The 19,557-nt window shown below is 40.4% G+C and overlaps 1 protein-coding gene across 1 annotated transcript in view; it reads left to right on the top strand.

Annotated features, from left to right (window-relative positions):
• The window catches only part of LOC147034847 (extracellular calcium-sensing receptor-like), a 21,887-nt gene extending 7,323 nt beyond the window's left edge, over positions 1–14,564 (top strand). Inside the window, exons 2-3 of the mRNA XM_085857620.1 lie at positions 2,361–2,406; positions 14,245–14,564. Coding sequence (XP_085713746.1) covers positions 14,256–14,564 — 309 coding nt within the window. The 5' untranslated portion in view covers positions 2,361–2,406; positions 14,245–14,255. The remainder of the gene's footprint in view (positions 1–2,360; positions 2,407–14,244) is intronic.
• The last annotated feature ends 4,993 nt before the right edge of the window (positions 14,565–19,557 follow it).

Raw genomic sequence — 19,557 nt, 5'->3', positions numbered from 1 at the left:
GCTTAACTCTGCTTTTCGCTTCACGAGTGCAGGGTAATAAAATACACAATTACACCAACCCACTATACGAATGTTCAACTACCTCGAACATAGACATCTTCATACAATTGTTACTGTTGCTAACTATAGGAACGAGAACGGCACTCTTAGAGCATTCATTCTCACCTAACGCATTCATTCTGAATAAAAATAACGTCGTTAACTGAACATACTACAACTATAACCCACTGCTTCTGCAGCCCATATTTCCAGATCATCCATGTACCCTATTATGTCACGTAGTTTCTTGGCATGGGTTATGAACATCATAAATTTAATTCTTCACTCACATCTGTTCATAGATCAGATAGAAGAAATTTCAGATAAAGATTTTAATTTAACCCATTATGGTTTGAATACTTCAGCAATGATGTCATCGTTATCAGCCTATATACCCAATGGGGAGTTCATGACATGTGACAAAGTTTCAATTATTTTTGTTGAGCATTTTCAGGGAAATAATGTCCAATTTTTTCCCCTTAATCCAATATGACTGCCATACCATGTGACTTGTGACGTCACGGTTAGCAATACAATATTCCACGTGGGGAGTCTCTCCTATGTTTAAGATTTCGATTCGGTCGGACAAGCGGTTGCAGAGAAAATCATTTTAATAGTGAAAATATATGAATGTGGCTGCACACGCACACGCACACGCACACGCACACGCACAAGCACACGAACACTGCAATTTTCTTGTAACACCTTCAGGGTGGTACTGAAAATGTAAAATGATGTCGTGATGACAATCCGTAAAATAATTGTGGTCTCATTCCTTCCTTATCTCTACTTCCACCTTGTTTGCTTTTTTGGGGATTTCATCCCTACATGTTTTTTTCATTTCTCGAAAATGTCTTCTGACTTGTTTGAATGCATTCAACCTCATCAGGAAGAGATCCTCTAAACAGACACTTTATCGGCAGGCAATTGCATTTTAATGCTGTTCTGATTATTGTTGTTATTTGTAACTGTAACCAAGTCATTAACGGGCATGAAAGAACAATTTTCACCTTTATTGAGATACTTCCCGGATATTTTGAGCTGAGAAGTTATTAGTCTTTTGGAGGGAATTAAATCAACATTTTCACTGCAATTAAAATGAAAATGAGAAAAAAAACAAATCAATTACATAATTCATGTATATCACATGTTCATGCAATATTTTCTTTCACACCAAAACTCAACAAATAGATGAAGACGTTTTGTTAAGTCACTAGATGGACTTAGAAATTGGGCTCATTCAGTTCATCCTGTTACTTTGCATCAGTCATCTATCAATACAGATTCATGGAAATAATTTTGACCGTGCGAGTGCGTCGAGCAGCATTTCATCACTTGGTGATTTAATTCTCGCAGGTTTTTTCCCCATCCACAGCAATATTATGCAAGGTCGCACATCGCTGAAAAATCGACCTTCGGCAAAAGTTTGTGCTTCGTAAGTTTTGCTGTGGTGTCTTGTAACTGAATATTTTCTCTTTAATACCTGATACCCTTAATTTTTAATTATTTATTTGTGTGGAACTTAATTGTAGTAGATGAAGAAGCTGGGAAATCTTTGATTTGAAATGATTAAAAAAAACCTTTTGTAAATTCATTTTCCTAATTGTCGATATCACATTGACACATTTTTCAATATTTGCTTCGTGTCTATTTCTGTAGTTTGCAACCACAAGCATTACGTTGGGCCATGACCATGGCATTCACAATTGAAGAAATAAACCAAAATAACTTACTCATTCCCAATATCACATTAGGATATTTAATTCATGATTCATGTTTTGAGATTGTCAAGATTGCTGAGCAGTCATTGAATTTTTTGGAAAACACAATATATTCTGGTTCAGAATCTTTTGAGTTTCACACACCACGAGTTGTCGTTGGGCCATTTACATCAGCACTTTCGAGGTTTTTGACAGGTCTCTTGGAACTCTTTTCAGTCCCGCTGGTAAAATTACTTTCGTTTTTGAAAGCCCATTTCAATTGTTCTGCTTGCTTTTATAATATGTGGTTGTTTTTGATGTTGAACAACTGCAGTGTCTCAAAGTTTGTGCAAGTCATTGCAAGGACAATTGCTTCCAATGTTTCATTCACAGATAAGCTACGGTTCTTCTTGTGACTGTTTGAGTGACAAAACGCAGTATCCTTTCTTCTTACGAACTGTGCCAAGTGATGTTTACCAGGCAGCTGCCATGGCTCACTTAATGGATAATTTCCATTGGGTATATGTGGGCACTCTGGCAGTGGATGATGATTATAGTAGAAATCTTTTGGCCTTGTTTCTATTACAAGCAGAAAGATTGAGTGTTTGCATTGCCTTTCAGGAACTTCTACCACAAAGCTACCAGAAAGACACACTTCAAACTGTTGGTAAATATAAACAAAAAAAATTCATGTTATTATGGCAAGATGTAATATTTGCAATTAGAGAAGTTACTTGAAAAAAATGCTACTGTTCATTGTGATGTATGCAATGTGTACATCGTAATATATGGATCATTGTCTCCGTCACTGACAGTGACTGAAGGTGGGTGGAGGTTATGTTTTTACCCCTGTCTGTTTTTCTGTGAACAGGGTATCTCAAAATGTTGTGGATGGATTCGGACGAAATATGGTGGACAGGTTGGATGACGAGGACGAAATTTTGAATTTTGGTGAAGATATGTTTCTGGATCCTACAATTTTAAAGTGATTCTTCACCATTGCGAAATAGGGTTCTGAACCAAAAACAAGATACAGTACAATATCTCAAAAAGTTACAGATGGATTCGGATGAAACTTTGTGGAAAGGTTGGGTATCTGCCAAGGACGAATTGTTTAGATTTTGGGAAGATCAGATCCATATACTTCGCTTTACTTAAAAAAAAAGTGTTTCTTCACGATTGAGAGATGGGACCAAAAACGCTTAATGCCTATCTCAAAAAGTTGTACATGGATTATGACAAAATTTAGTGGATGAGTTGGGTCGGTGACTATGTCGGGGGTGGGGGTAATATGCGCATCTTTGGGGTTTTCTTCCCTTGGTGTATGTTTGTTGTTAACCTCCGCCATCGAAGATGGACGGAGGTTACTGTTTTCACCCCTGTCTGTTTGTTTGTGAACAGTATTACGGAAAAACTCCTGGACGGATTTCGATGAAACTTGGTGGGGGGATTAGGTATGGTCCAATGATTATGCCATAAGATTTTGTAATTGGTCCAAATTCCAATATGACCGCTATGGCGGCCATTTTGAAAACAAAATTGAATTTTTGATTTGCATTTCTACATGTTTTAAGTGATTTCCAAACAAAAAAAAAATTTGTTCGAGAGAAAAAAAAAAATTTGCAACTTTTTTTCAAAAACATTTAGATTTTATTTGAAAAATATTTGAATTTTTTTTTTTTGCACTTCTACATGCGCATCGATCGAGTTTAGTTTATTCAATCGTGGTTCAGTAGAGTCTGATCCGTTTTGACCTTCAATGAATAGGATATCAGGTTCACTTAAGTGACCCAGCAGTATTGATGTTGCAGGTTTTGAACTCGACCGAGTGCTCCCCCTCTAGTTTGTGGTGCAGAATCTAGTGCGTTCTCTAACGACTGCAATCCAGGGTCATGAATGAATGTACAAGTCAGCTATTACTCCAATGCATCTTTGTCAGTTGGTGTCTGTGACATCTGAGTGGTGTTACAGTGACCACATCAACATCGTAACGTTTTTGAAACTTGTATATCAAATAAACAAATACAAAAACAAATGAGGAAGTTCACCATTACATACAATGTCCCACTCCAATTCCCACATTGAGTTATTTCCACCGCTCAGTATCGCAGTCCTGCCTGCACAACTCACACGTGTTTACATCGTCCTTCGATTCCCATCACAGTGTCCTTTCATATGATAACCCGCCCAGGATGATTTAAAGAGCTTAAACGAATTCCTAACCGATACACAATCTTAATGAGCTTTAATCAACCTGATTACAATCGGCTTCACGCATCCACAACCGCTTTGGACATTAACACCTCATTCACTCAGAGTTAAATCGAGCACGGGGATGATGGAAACAAACTTCTTGTCACATATCACCCATCAATCTACACCTCACTCTCGCAGGTTTGTACAGCAACATAGAACAATCCCGTGCCTTCCAGCAAATGTGATTGCAGTCCACACTGGATGTTTCATCTGAGAATGTTCCAGCACCTTCACGAATCTCACCAGGTAGTTTACAGAACAATACTGCCATCGAGAATCAAAATTAGCTCATCGCATCAAACAGTTTATATTACAATTTACCGATGCTCATTGTGATGTATGCAATGTTCACTCCCAAAAAACTTACAAAATGTAACCATCAAATTTAATCGTTAATTTACAGGCATTTACTAATGCTTACAGATCCCACAATATCAGGGATGCAGTTAAGGTAGGATGCAGATATGGTAAATTAGTGTGATACAAAACGTAAACTGTTCAGCCGAGCAATGGAATGCTCTCTGCCGAGTGCAGTTCTATTTCTATGCTGAAATGTAGTCATTAACCACTCCCCACCCCACCCCCCACCACCCCACCACTTTTTGCATCGAAGGTAATCATTGACGTTTTCCCTGGCCTTGTTGATTCAAGTTTGTGTTCTCATTAGCTCATCCACCCACAAAGCAAGAAACGGTGTGTGTGTGCGTGTGTGTGCGTGTGTGTGCGTGTGTGTGCGTGTGTGTGCGTGCGTGTGCGTGTGCGTGCGCGCGCGTGTTGGTTGTTTCCATATGTGGGTTTTTGAAGGTGTAACAGAGCCTAAACAGATCTCGAGGAATCCACCTTTGTGTGTGTGTGTGTATGTATGTGTGCATATATATATATATATATATATATATATATATATATATATATATATATATATATATATATATATATATATATATATATATATATATATATATATATATATATATATATATATGATTGTATACACAGAGACATGACAGAAGTAAATAGACACCTTAAATTTATTCATTTCATCGGATTAAAGCAAGTTTTACTCACTGATTTGTACAAATATTAAACTATTTATTTGCAGAAACGAGTTGCTGGGTCTTGCATCACAATTAATTATGCCACGAACCCAGAGAGCACACGACCTTTGCGATTTTCGACGAGGACGAATTGTTGACCAATCGGAAGGTGGAGTTAGCCAACATAAGATAGCTCAGAACCTTGGCATTCCACATTCTATGGTCAATCGGGTGATTGTGCAATTCACCAATGAAGGCAATGAATCCACAGCTTCTGGTTCTGGTCGACCTGGGCCTTCAGAAAGGTGTCTCGAGCTGTCAAGTGGTCCATTGAGAAAACCCCCCATTGCAAGGCAGCAGATGTTGCAGAGGAGGTGCAAGTCAGCTCAAGAACTGCCGTGTCAGTCCTTCATCAATTGGGATACTATGGGAGAGCAGCGAGGAGAAAACCTCTTCTTAGACCAGCCAACATGCAAAGGAGAAAGAAGTAGACTGACAAGATGGCCACCAGTCCCTTCGGGTTTTGGCAAAATGTCATTTTTTCAGGTGAGCCCCAATTTGATAAATTTTCTGACATTGGATGTGTTTGTGTCGGGAGACTTCCCAGTCAAGAGTTTTCTTTGAACCGATTGCAGCCAACTGTCAAACACGGTCGTTTTTCAGTAATGGTGTGGGGAGCAATCTGGAGCACTGGTCATTCAGAGCTTGTGGAGTGTGCTGGCAACATCAACTCTACAAGATACATTTCTATCCTTGAGGATGGACTTTTCCCCATCTTCTCCACTGGTCAGATGGTCAAACACAACACTGTTCATGGAAGATGTAGCTTTCACACTCCATGCCACACTGCAAAAAAGACCAAAGAATGGCAGGACAGAAATGGGATCAAGCCACTTCCATGGCCAAGTCAGTCTCCTGGCATGAATCCCATTGAACACCTTTGGGCCACCTTGGAACAAGCTGTGTGGAAAAAGTCCAGGAAACCAACATCATGGTCAGAACTACTAAACCTTTTGTATGAAGGCTGGGCAGAAAAATACCCACAAGAGAAAATTTCAGAACTCGTTAGTTCTATACCTGAAAGAAGAAAAGCATTGAAATCTGCAAATGGCAAGTCCATCAAACACTAGTTTACGTAATAAAATGGATCAAATGTACTCCAAATGTTAAATAAATAAATTCTTTTAAAATCATGTATATTTGCTTCTGTCATGTCTCTGTGTGTGTGTATATATATATATATATATATATATATATATATATATATATATATATATATATATATATATATATATATATATATATATATATATATATATATATATATATATATATATATATATATATATATATATATATACACGTGGTCCAAAAACATCAAAAAAAGTTCAGATCTTCTCTCCACAAGACGAAACTTATTCCAGTATGATGGATTAACGTTCGTAAAAAAACTTAAGTTGATCGGAGGTGATATAGAGGTCGCTCCATATGACAACTTTTATTTTCATGAGTTGGTTAAATTAGGGTATGGTCAGGTACGATTATGGGTACTTCTGGATGTCTGAGGTGGAAATGGAGTGCATTTTCGAACTCTATGGGGTCGATTTACTCGAAGAAATGACTGCACCGACATTGAATTCACAACCATTTCGAAAATATGACCTAAAACAAGATTTATCATTACTGGAGTTGAGTAACTAATCCTACTCATTTCGATATTTTCTAATCTATAATTAATTTGTCGTCTGTCTAAACATTTCTTAGAGTAAATCGACCCACTTAGTTCGAAAATGCAGTCCATTTTCACCTAAGAAGTTCAGAAGTGTACGGATTCGCATCTCACCATACCCTAATTTTTCAATCAATGGAATTACAAACTATTAGAATATTTCGTCTCGTATACCAAATACCATTATCATCTCCGCCTCTATTGCTGTCTCCGCTCTCACCTGAACTTATTTCTAGCTGGCCCAATATCCAGTGTTTTAGATTCAATGAATCACGAAAAATATGTTAGTTATTTATTTAGTTATTATTATATTAATTTAGGTTCGTTCCTGGCATATATACATATATATATATATATATATATATATATATATATATATATATATATATATATATATATATATATATATATATATATATATAAATCCTGGTGTTGGCGCAGTGGTTAGAGCAGCGGCTTGGGATCCAAAAGATCCTGAGTTCAAGCCCCGTTGGGCAACTGAATTAATACACCAGGGGGTTGACTCAGCCTGTCATCCTTCCGAGGTCGGCAAAATGAGTACCAGTATACTGAGCCCGTGTATACCCCGGTTAAAATAGGTGTACCATATCCCTGTGTCGTAAGAGGCGACCAGGGTTGCGTCAGGAAGGGCATCCGGTGTAAAACATGTGCCAAATCACTATGCGGATCATACGGATGATCCGCTGTGGCGACCCCTAACGGGAGCAGCCGAAAGAAGAAGAAGAAGAAGAAGATATATATATATATATATATATATATATATATATATATATATATATATATATATATATATATATATATATATATATATATATTGGGGTGCCAAGAAAGGAGTTGTGGCATTGTATGAGGAAGTCGGGAGTGGTGGAGAAGTATGTGAGGATCGTGCAGGATATGTATGAGGACAGTGTGACAGCGGTGAGGTGTGCGGTAGGAATGACAGACCGGTTTAAGGTAAAAGTGGGATTGCACCAAGGATCGACTCTGAGCCCTTTCCTGTTTGCAATGGTGATTGACAGGTTGACGGACGAGATCAGACTGGAGTCCCCATGGACTATGATGTTCACGGATGACATCATGATCTGTAGGGAGAGTAGTGAGCAGGCTGAGGCGAGCCTCGAGTGGTGGAGGTACGCACTGGAGAGAAGGGGAATGATAGTCAGTCGGAGTAAGACGGAGTACATGTGCGTAAATGAGAGGGAGGGTGGTGGTATGGTGCGGTTGCAAGGAGTTGAGGTGGGGAAGGTGGATTGGTTTAAATACTTGGGATCAACTGTCCAAAGTAACGGAGAGTGTGGGAGAGAAGAGAAAAAGAGAGTGCCGGCAGGATGGAGTGGGTGGAGAAGAGTGTCAGGAGTGATTTGTGACAGAAGGGTAGCTGCAAGAGTGAAGGGGAAAGTATATAAGACGGTAGTGAGACCAGCTATGTTGTATGGTTTGGAGGCGGTGGCGCTAACAAAAAGACAGGAAGCGGAGCTGGAGGTGGTAGAGTTAAAGATGCTCCGATTCTCGTTGGGAGTGATGAGGATGGACAGGATAAGAAATGAGTATATCAGAGGGAATGCGCAGGTAGGACGGTTTGGAGACAAAGTGAGAGAGGCTAAATTGAGATGGTTTGGACATGTGCGCAGGAGGGAAGCAGAGTATATCGGGAGAAGGATGTTGAAGATAGAGCCGCCAGGCAGGAGGAGAAGAGGAAGGCCAAAGAAGAGGTTCATGGATACGGTGAGGGCGGACATGCGGGTGGTTGGAGTGTCAATGTAAGATGTGGAAGATAGAGCGAAATGAAGATGGTTGATCCGCTGTGGCGACCCCTAACGGGAGAAAGCCAAAAGAGGAAGAAGAAGATATATATATATGTATATATATATATATATATATATATATATATATATATATATATATATATATATATATATATATATATATATATTGTTGTGGTTGACGAAATTCGCAAACCACCATTCAGGTCCCTTAGGTGAGATATCTCTGTAAGTATATGTGTAGTTAGGCCCAAACCCGTTGTTTAGAGGTAATAAATGTCACTCATGCGGGCTGCGACCCTTTTAGATAGCCGTTTTTCTTTTACTATCTTTATTTTGGACCAGCCGCCATTACTACCATTACTACCACCACCAACCACGTCTCAACAGCCATCACACAACAACCACCAGCCGCAACGCCGCTTCACAACAACAACAACGCCAACAGCCACGACCTTTACCGTCACATCTCGCTCTCGCAACCATCGCATCACCGCCATTTCCGCGCCGCTTGTGGGCACCGATACTGGACTCGTGCAGGGTGCGCACCGAGCAGCGTGTGCAGAAACATCACAGCCTTTCCGAAGAAAACGGATCAAAAACGACTCACGCCCACTTCTGTTCCGTCCTATCGGCGAGCGTGGGGCGATTTGGCCCCGCCTCCAGGTGCGTTGGAGTAATATCGCTATATGCAAATTCATGGATTAAAAAGCATTCACGCCCACTTTTCCTCGGTCCAATGGGGAGCCAGCCAGAGGTGAAGGGTCAAAGGTAAAGGGTCGAAGGCGAAGGAGCGAGGCCCCGGGGGCTATAAAAGGGCCGCATTCGCTCGCCGGCAGTAGAGTTGAGTTGGGAAGAAGAAGCAGTAGTAGTCAGTCAAGTGAAGTTCGCAGTCGGTGGAGTTGGGAAAAGAAGTAGTAGTCGTCAGTCAAGTGCAGTTCGGAGTTGAGTTGGGAAGAGCCAGTCAAGAGAGGAGTCGGAGAAGGCAGTTGGACGGAGCTGTGGAGAGTTGGAGAGGTGGCGGCGGCGAAGGCAGTCGAGGGGGTGCTCGTGTCAGAGTCGGGGAGCTGCGGAGGGGAGAGGCCGGCAACGCGACCGAGGTCGTGGTGGAGACGCTCGTCGCGGGACCCGAGACAGGGAGATATCCTCCTTCCCCCGAGCATCAACAACCCCCTCCTGTTTCCCCCCACGCTGAGATAGTGCGAGAAGGGGGCCCCGTTCCCACCCCATACCAGGCAGTCCCAGCGAGGCCCGCGGAGTCGGGGCGCCAGCGCCATTTTGCGGCTCATCACCAGACGGGTAGGCTCGACGTGGTCTCGGCCCCAGGCCGTCTGCCCCCTCATAGTGGAGGGTGGTCCCTTTTTCTTTTGCTTTGAGTATATGTGTTGTCGGCGCCGTCTGTGAAGTAAAACTGTATAAGTGTTGCCGTGTGCTTGGTAGTCGGTTAGCTCTGCATTGTCTTTTGCTTTTACATTTGCTTTTTGTGCATTATTGTGCTTCTTCTTCTTTTACATTTGCTTTTGGTGTAATTGTATATGTGTGCTTTCCGTTCATCGCGAAATAAATGTGCTTTATGTTGAATTGTTTTCCCGTTTTGCTTTGTCTTTTCCTTTATTGAATCTCCATCTTACTTCACGTAAAGGGTTGGTCGTGGGCTAAAACGCCCGATAATTAATCGAACCGTCGAGGCCGACAATAACACCGCTTGGTTATCCCGATAGTACGGAACGGGTCGCTTAAAGTGGCCCGTGTCCGAAGTCGACCTGCGGCGAGGTGCGATCGCCCGGTCTACCCTCCGTGTGGGTACTTAGGTAGGTCGAATTTGGCGAGCAACCCTATCCCACGCGGGGGCCGATTGGCACGATCGTGGTGAGGCCGAAAGGTCCACCCGTGACTAGTTCCCGGCGTTAGTCCGAGAGGGTCACGACGGGATTGTCCGTCCGGTGGGCGGCATGCCGCGATTCGAGTTACGTGGCCGTTCGCACGCCGGCGGGCGCGAATCCGCAACAATATATATATATATATATATATATATATATATATATATATATATATATATATATATGTATATATATATATAGTATATATATATATATATATATATATATATATATATATATATATATATATATATATATATATATGTATATATATATATAGTATGTTCGTTCCCAAAATGATACACGACAGTGCAAAAACTTTTGGGCCACCTTACTCCCCGTTAGCCTGTGGTGTGCAGTTTCAAGTTTCATTCAAATCGGGCAACAAAAAAGATTATTAAAAATCAATTCCCGATTCAGTCAAGTTTTGCTATGACGATCCATAAAGTGCAAGGACAAACCATGGAGAATGTGTTGATATAATACCTCGACAAACGGGTTGGCCCAATGATGACTCTTGAGGTAAATGCTCAAATTTTCTTCAAGTTGCAGTTTGTCCACTAAATAATATTAAAAAAAAAATTCTTTTTTTCTTTTTCATCAACCGTATTCACAAAGGGAATGCAATGGGTTCATGGGTCATTAAGTGTATATATTTATATATATATATATATATATATATATATATATATATATATATATATATATATATATATATATATATATATATATATACATACATACACATATATGAGCAAATACAACCTGTCACTTCATTGACAGGGTTATTAAAGGGGGGTGGGGGAGAGGAGGGTGGGGAAGGAGGGAAGCGAGAGGAGGCAGAAGGGATAGTAAGCTCGGAAGGGGGGCAGAGTGAGGAAGTGGGGGTTGGTACCATTGAAAGACACACACACACATACAGACACACACTTTGAGACCTGGTAGGTATGTTTCACCTCCTGATGAACCCCACCCACATGTGAAGACATCCACATGTGGAGATCGTAGGCAACAACAGCAACCACCACATGCGTGTATACACACACACACACACACACACACACACACACACACACACACACACACACACACACACACACACACACACACACACACACACACATATGCACGCATGCACGCACACATGCATGCACGCACACCTTGTCGGTCACTGTTTCACCTCCTGAAACCCACCACCACACGAGGAGATAGCAAGCAAAACCAGCAACTTGCACATACTACACACACACACACACACACACACACACACACACACACACACACACACACACACACACACACACACACACACACACACACACACACACACACACACACACACACACACACACACACACACACATACACACATACACACATACACACATACACACATACACACATACACACATACACACATACACACATACACATACACATACACATACACATACACATACACATACACATACACATACACATACACATACACATACACATACACATACACATACACACACTTTGAGACCTGGTGTGGGAGAATTCAAAACCAACAGCTCGTAAATGCAGCAACCTTTGCACCCCACCGATCGGCTCTGAATCTGATTCATACATGCTACAGTCCCTTCAAAAGGGGGGAAAGGTGGGTGACGGGGGGGGGATTAGAAGAGAGAGATGAGTAGGGAGAGAGAGTGAGGGGGGTGGAGAGGAGAGGAGTTGGTGAGAGGGATCGGGGTATGAGAGATGGGAGAGAGTTGGGTGAGGGATTCCACCAGATGTGATGCCCAGTTTATCATCCACCTGAGAGACGGCACACACAGTGATGAATCACCCGGCCTGTGAAACAACACGAGGACAGTTTAGAGCTGGGTTGGGATTCAAATCCAGGCTCCACAGAGTGAGCATGCATACCTATTGGTTTTTCTGCCGTAAAGTGACGATTCTTTACTTCAGAACTGAAAAGATCATGTAATTTATTTTGCCTTCCTACCTCCAGTGTAGAACCATGGTATCGCAATTGAAAGTTGAAGAATGTGCCAAGTGGCTTCACCACGAAATGCACTAAACGTTTTAAGAAACTTTTAAAAGCGAAACGTTTAATTTTTATTTGTATTTATCTGTGCCGAAGTGACGGGTCATTCAATGGAAGAACAAAAACAGGAAACATCCTGGAAAATAACATTTCACATTTTCAGTGAGGCAGCCACCGCCTGTTGCAATGCAGAACAACACATTCCCAATGCAGGCGAGTAGCCCTGAATTTTGTTCAAGTCGATCTATACACAATATTCAATGACAGTGCAAATATTGTCGAGCGCTGGCTTAAGCACTCCAATGAAAAAGTTGATAAGAAACAGCTCCTTTGCACGCAATTGGCAATCACCAAACTGTCATATTCAACAAACACCTCCCAGAGATGCACAAATGTCAAATGTCCGAATTGAACAAATGGACATTTTTCTAGGAGTCAGAACTACTTGTGAGTTTGATTCTGGAGCTTAAATTTTGCAATTCTCCTTAGTTGAATTGATACTCGTGGTGATCGCATGTGCTGAAATGAAATAAAGCAATGAATGTTGATGTCTCCGGGTGTTTATAAGCATTGCAATGTACCCAGTGATTCGTAGCTATGATGAACAGGCATTTGATAATATGATTGAGGAAAGTGGAAAAAAAACACTATCGTTGAGAAGTCGATGCGGCCTATTCCAAGTCAAGGCAAGGTTGAGCAGGCCAAAAAACATGGCTGCTTCAGACCCCACTGAGGTTACCAAGGATACGTCTTAAGACCCCAGAGAACTATGTGGCCGAGGATCACCTTATGAAGGATATAATTAAATAAGGTCATTAATTATCTTCAAAAGTGGTCATGTAATTAACCCAAGCACCCAATTTTCAGTCATGCACTTCCTTGGAGTTTTCTTGGTGTGTATGCAAAGTTTTTTTCCATGTATGCAGAATTTCCATGTGTCTCAGATAGTACTGTTGGGTCTTTTGGGTCCTCTAGGTATTTTGGGTCCTCGGGGTTTTTTGCTCTTCAGAGTCTTTGAGGTCTTTTGTGTCCTCCGGTTATTTTCTGTCATCTGATTATTTTGGGTCCTCTGGATCTTTGGGGTCGTTTGGGTCTTTCAGGGTCTTTTGGGTCTTTGTAGTCTTTTGAGTCTTCGACGTATTTGGGTCTTCAGGGTCTTTTCACCTTTTTGGGGGTATTTTAGGTCTTTGGGGTGTGATAGCCAGAAGGTGAATCGACATGGCTGAATCGTTGGAGTTCATTCTATGTGGGCTATCACAATTTATTCAGCAAGAACAGGACAACCATAGATTTCTATGTAATCACAAATGACCGTTCAGTAGCCATCTTGAATATCGCAAAGGACTAAGTGTAAAGGAAGGATATGGAAATACAATCTATACCACTGATGTTGTTGTTGTTTTTGTTGTTGTTGTTGTTGAACTATGGGTAATATAATCTGTGGCTTACATTCTATAATAAGGGGTCTTTCATCTTTGCTGTCTTTTTGGCCTTTTGGGTCCTCTGGGTACTTTAGGTTCAGTATTTATGTTACAATTGTGGGTGGCGTCAGGTCAACTGTGTAACCAATGGGTAAAGAGTGGACAAACATCCATACATAATCACAAACACTTGCTCCATTATTCAAAGATTATATTATTAAACATGTTTATATTCACGTTCGTGAGTATTGAACTTAATTTTCAGTTTACATCTCATATTTTGATTGGTAATTTTTTTTGTGGAGTGAAATATTATTATTTTTCTGTATTTTTTTTTAACTCAATTTTTCTTCTTGTGTCTTGATGCAGCTCAAACATTAATGGAGGAAAATGCAAAAGTAACCGTTTTGTTTGTTCATGGGAAGGATTTTATTCCACTTGCTGAACTATTTTTAGCAAACAACCTGAGTGATAAAACATGGGTTGGAAGTGACACTTGGATTAGTTCACCTTACATGAGAAACCCACGATATGCACAACTGTACGATGGCACAATTGGAATTGAACGTGGCTCTGGATTCATACCTGGTCTTGAAGAATTTCTAGAAGGACTACGTGCACAATCATTCTGTCCAAAAAAGCATCTGGACAAATATTTTAGCAAGAATGAAACTGCATTGGTAAGATAAGACGTCTATTCCCATCCTAATTGTTTGTATTTGACAACTCTTTATGGCAAATGCTTTCCAGTAAAAGACTTTCATCAAACATAAGTGTCTGCATAATAACGAGTTTTTTTCTTTACGTCTTTAATTATAAAACAAAATTATCAAATTTGACTGAAAGATTAGGTGCAAGAGATTTGATTATAGTGCTGAAGCATTGCAAACTCATTTTATAGATATGGTATGAATAAGATCTCGTGTAAGCAGAAACAAAGCGTGAGTTAAGAAATGGTTTAAATACTTTGTCACTTCAAAGTGTATTTTTTACTTTGTCGAATCTTCGCCTTTTGTGTGCAGCACAAGGCTGTGTGGTTGCATCATTGGCTGAGGGTGCAGCTCTGCCACTGATGCAATGCCCGCTGTAGGTTAGGGAAGGAATTTGGAATTTTGGCCAGCACGCCAGTGATGGTTCACCGACTCTCAACGAAGGACAGAATGGGATATTTAACGTCCGTCCGGCAGATAGGACATTCAGTTTAACGTCCATCCAAGTGACGGCACATATTGATGAATCACCCTGCCTGTGAAACATCGGCATGACAGTTTATTCCTGAGTCGAGATTCGAACCCAGGCCATACAGTTCAAAGGCGAGTGTGCATTTTGAATGGGGCTCTGCATCGAATGAAGCCATGACACATGAATGAAGCCATGACACAAGGCAAACCAGACCGGCAAGCTGGGAGAAATGACACATGAGGCCCAAATATATTTGTTATAAACAATCCATGTGTAGTCCACAAAATATTATGGCTAGAAAAATCGGACAGGCATTCAGGCATAAAGACTCATTTGAGCAACTTACTCGGAGGCCCAGAACGTTGAGACGGCTCAGATCCGTTGGTCTGTGTGGAACACGAAAAGCATAAAATGCTTCAACGACATTTGGGTGTTTTTTTTAGCAAGCAGCTTGTGAAGTGCTTGCCAAGTGGCTTAAGCATTCAAGCAAGCACTCCTTTGAAACGGTTGATAAGGAACAGCTGGCTTGGCAAGCGACAGCAAGCTTATTGGTGATGAAACACACCTCTGGTTTGCTCCAAATTTCTTTCAGTAGCTGCTGTTTAAAAAGGTAATCATACGTTTGAAAGGATTGACAGAATAGTTTGCGGTTATAATACTTTTTACTTGCCCACGAAACGCCATGCTGAGCTATTTATACACCTTAACGCGTAGTTCGTCCAAAGTGGAAATCCCCCTTGGGGATGGGGCCAAGTGAAGTCGCTAAAACCTCTGTTGTGTGACCCTTCGTTTCCCCAAGCAAGTTTGGTTGTGAATGGACAAATGACAACCGAATGTATTACGCTCAGACAGACAGACAGACAGACAGACGGACACCAAATTGTCTTTTAATATGATGTAGTCGGCAGAGTTGTGTTCTTTCTCCAAGTGGTGTCATTCTCACCTCCTCTATCTTGTTAGCCGACTTATCTTGCAGACCACACTGTTCCTCATTCATCCTCCTCCTCTCATCCACACCACTGTTCTCCATTGTCCTACCCATTACCATCTGTGGAGCATCCAATTGCTTTCACCAAAAGTTCGGCTTCGTGAAGCGACATCCATCCAAGCGCTGCATGTCTCCTCTTCACAAGCATACCATGGCCACACCATAGCGGCAGTCCAACAATGGACAAGTCCAATCAACATTGTGCTTCCACGAGCCTTGCAGCCTATGAACTCATATTCATCTCCATCTTCGTTGCTTCTGCTCTCATTCTTTTCAATATCTTCTCATCTTTCTTCTTCAGAATGGAGGTATGCAAATCGTCATAGGTGGGATCAGACAGGGGAATTGTGGAGATATAAGGGAGTGAGAAAGGAGGCATCCTTGTCGCGACAACATCGTATGCGTGTGTGTGTGTGTGTGTGTGTGTGTGTGTGTGTGTGTGTGTGTGTGTGTGTGTGTGTGTGTGTGTGTGTGTGTGTGTGTGTGTGTGTGTGTGTGTGTGTGTGTGTGTGTGTGTGTGTGTGTGTGTGTGTGTGTGTGTGTGTGTGTGTGTGTAGGGTGTAGGGTGTAGGGTGGAGGGTGGAGGGCGGGGGGGGGTGGCAAGAATCCAGTAAGGCGGGAGATGTGGAATGGAAACGCAATTCACATAACCATTTGTGGCTTGCCCCAACTTCCAGCAACTTTCACATTTTATACTGCTAATCACATGACAATCTTATTCATATACATCACACTTTAATTATTTCATGACTCAAACATGCTGAAATGTCTGTAAAGATGACATTTTACTTCTTTGAGAACCCTTTCTTCACACATGACCAATTTATCAAGAATTTTTTACACTTCCATATATATATATATATATATATATATATATATATATATATATATATATATATATATATATATATATATATATATATATATATATATACATACATACATATATATATATATATATATATATATATATATATATATATATATATATATATATATATATATATATATACATACATATATATATATATATATATATATATATATATATATATATATATATTTGACGATTTTAGACTTGTTCAGTCCGTGTATCTCATTGGCAGAACATTTTGATTACCCTTCGTTCAATTCAAGCATTTTGAAGAATATCGAGTAAAATCATGGATGGAGGTTTCAAGGAACTTTTGTGGACGAAGTATGTGTATCCTTTAGCATTTAATTTGAAACATTTTGAGGGTTAAAATGCCGAAGGATTTAATTCTTTAAAAAGTCACAGTTTCGTTGACAAATGACAAAAATTTCTCATGAAGTGAACAATTCTGAGAGAATGATTTTATTTTTTCTATTTTATTTCTGAGAGAGTTGAAAAAAAATTGTTTTCAATTCTGAGAGAATGAATTAATGTAAGTACTTCGTCTTCATCCAGTAATTCATATTTTCCAGGAACACAAGAAAGAAAGATCTATTAACTTGAATGACCATTCACTGAAGGGGTTCTTGAGTGAATTTTGGAAAAGCCATTGTAACTGTTGCTGGGTTAAGAATGACTATTCTGAGAAAGACTGTCCCTGTCAGAAGAGTTTGGATGAAGCGGAAATGCAGTTTACTGATGTATCTCGTCCAAAACTGACTTATACAGTACACTTGGCAGTATTAACAGTCGCTCATGCATTGGATGACCTTCACACTTGCATACCTTCTAAAGGGCCTTTTGAAAATGGATCTTGCTCCAACATTAACAATTTTAAGACTTGGCAGGTTTGTTACTATGCTAATTGCACCCTTCATCTTTTAGGTATATCCAACTCCCAAATTTGTTGTGATGTTCTAATCGACATTCAGAATTATCTTTGCATTTTTTGCCATATTGGCCTCTTACCTCACTGGTTCCTCAGTTTGCCTGTTCTTTCCCCATGTTTCCCTTCTCCAACACTCTTATTCTCTGAATGTATAAAGATTTATTTGCAATGGAAACTATTTCATCTTGAGAAAAATCTTACATTTTCCCAGTCTTGCAATAACATGGTTTGCAGTATGCATTTTGCTTCCTAATACTCGATGTTTTTACCTGATATTTAAATGGGAACTTCCCTCTGGATATTGATTTCAGTATATTTTGAGGTTTTCTTTCTTCTCAGTATTCCTTCTATAGAGTCATCAATCCCATTTAATGTCAATAGATATCACTTTTGGTGTTTGTGCAATTCTGAAAATAAAGGCACTCTCAAAGAAGAATCTCATTGCCACCAATATGTAGTATGTACTTTGGCCTTGTCTGTGAGACACAGGTGATAGCTTTTGTATAAACAAAGACAAGATGAAAAACACAGTAAGAACAACTAGAGGGGGAGCACTCGGGAGAGTGCAAAACTTCCGCCACCAATACTGCTGGGTCACTCAAGTGAACCTGAAATCTTACTCATTAAATATGACGTCAACAGTGCTGACAGAGTTATAGTTCTTTTCTCCAACATTTTTTGGGGCAGGGGGGGAGGGGTTGGAAATCAATAAAAACGTGTAGAAATGCAAAAAAAAAAATTCAAATATTTTTTCAAAATGGCCGCCATAGCGGCCATATTGGATTTTAGACAGAGTCCAAAATCTAATGGCATGGTCCTTGGATCATACCTAATCCCCCCACCAAGTTTGGTTGAAATCCGTCGAGGAGTTTTTCCGCAATACTGTTCACAAACAAACAAACAAACAAACAGAAAGGGGTGAAAACAGTAACCTCCGATCTTCGATGGCGGAGGTTAAAAATAATATAGTGGAAAGGGGGAAGACATATCAGTAGCAATGGAGAGGGAAGAATGATGAAGAATGAGCCAATAGGAAGAATGATCTTCGAAGAACAATGTCTGAAGGGATGGAAAGAGCAAAGGAAGGGGGAGAGGAAACAAAGTGTGAACCAGCCACAGAGAGGCGACAATCAGTTGTCCCCCCTGGTAAAAATTGCGACTGCCTTTGTGTGCAGAATGTTAATTCGTTTCCTTTTTCCCTTTTTTTCAGATTGAGTGAATGTAACCATGTGTGATGCAAGCAATTGCACCATTGAACAACGGATTGGTGTCAGTGTCAGTGTTTTCAGTGCTCTGGAAAATGTCCCACAAAACATTATGCAAAATTATTCTCTGTTATGACAATTATGGAGCACAAACAGATCTAGTGGACACTTAAGGCTTGTCATATGATGTAAAATGTGTAATAAAGTTGAAGAGTACTGCAAGTGTATGTGGTATAACTTGTAGAACCTTTCAGTGTTGTCAGCTAATATGATAAAAGGCAATGTCACAATTTTACAAGGGGTGACAAGACATTGTGGCAATCCTGTAGATATAAGCTCCAATAAAGCAAGAGGAGGCTGAAAGAAAAGGAAGAGAGAGCTGCGGAGAAAACTACAATGAAACAAAAATGTAAACACTGGTGGGGGACTTGACTGAAGGGCCAAGATGGAAGTCCAGCATTGGCACTCCATGGATAATATTGAGCCATCACTCATATGGTGACTC

Source organism: Eptatretus burgeri, chromosome 1 (genome assembly GCF_056783735.1).
Source record: "Eptatretus burgeri isolate ZD-2024b chromosome 1, Ebu_testis_v1, whole genome shotgun sequence".
Classification (NCBI taxonomy): Eukaryota; Metazoa; Chordata; class Myxini; order Myxiniformes; family Myxinidae; genus Eptatretus; species Eptatretus burgeri.
This window is presented reverse-complemented; position numbering and strand designations above follow the sequence as displayed.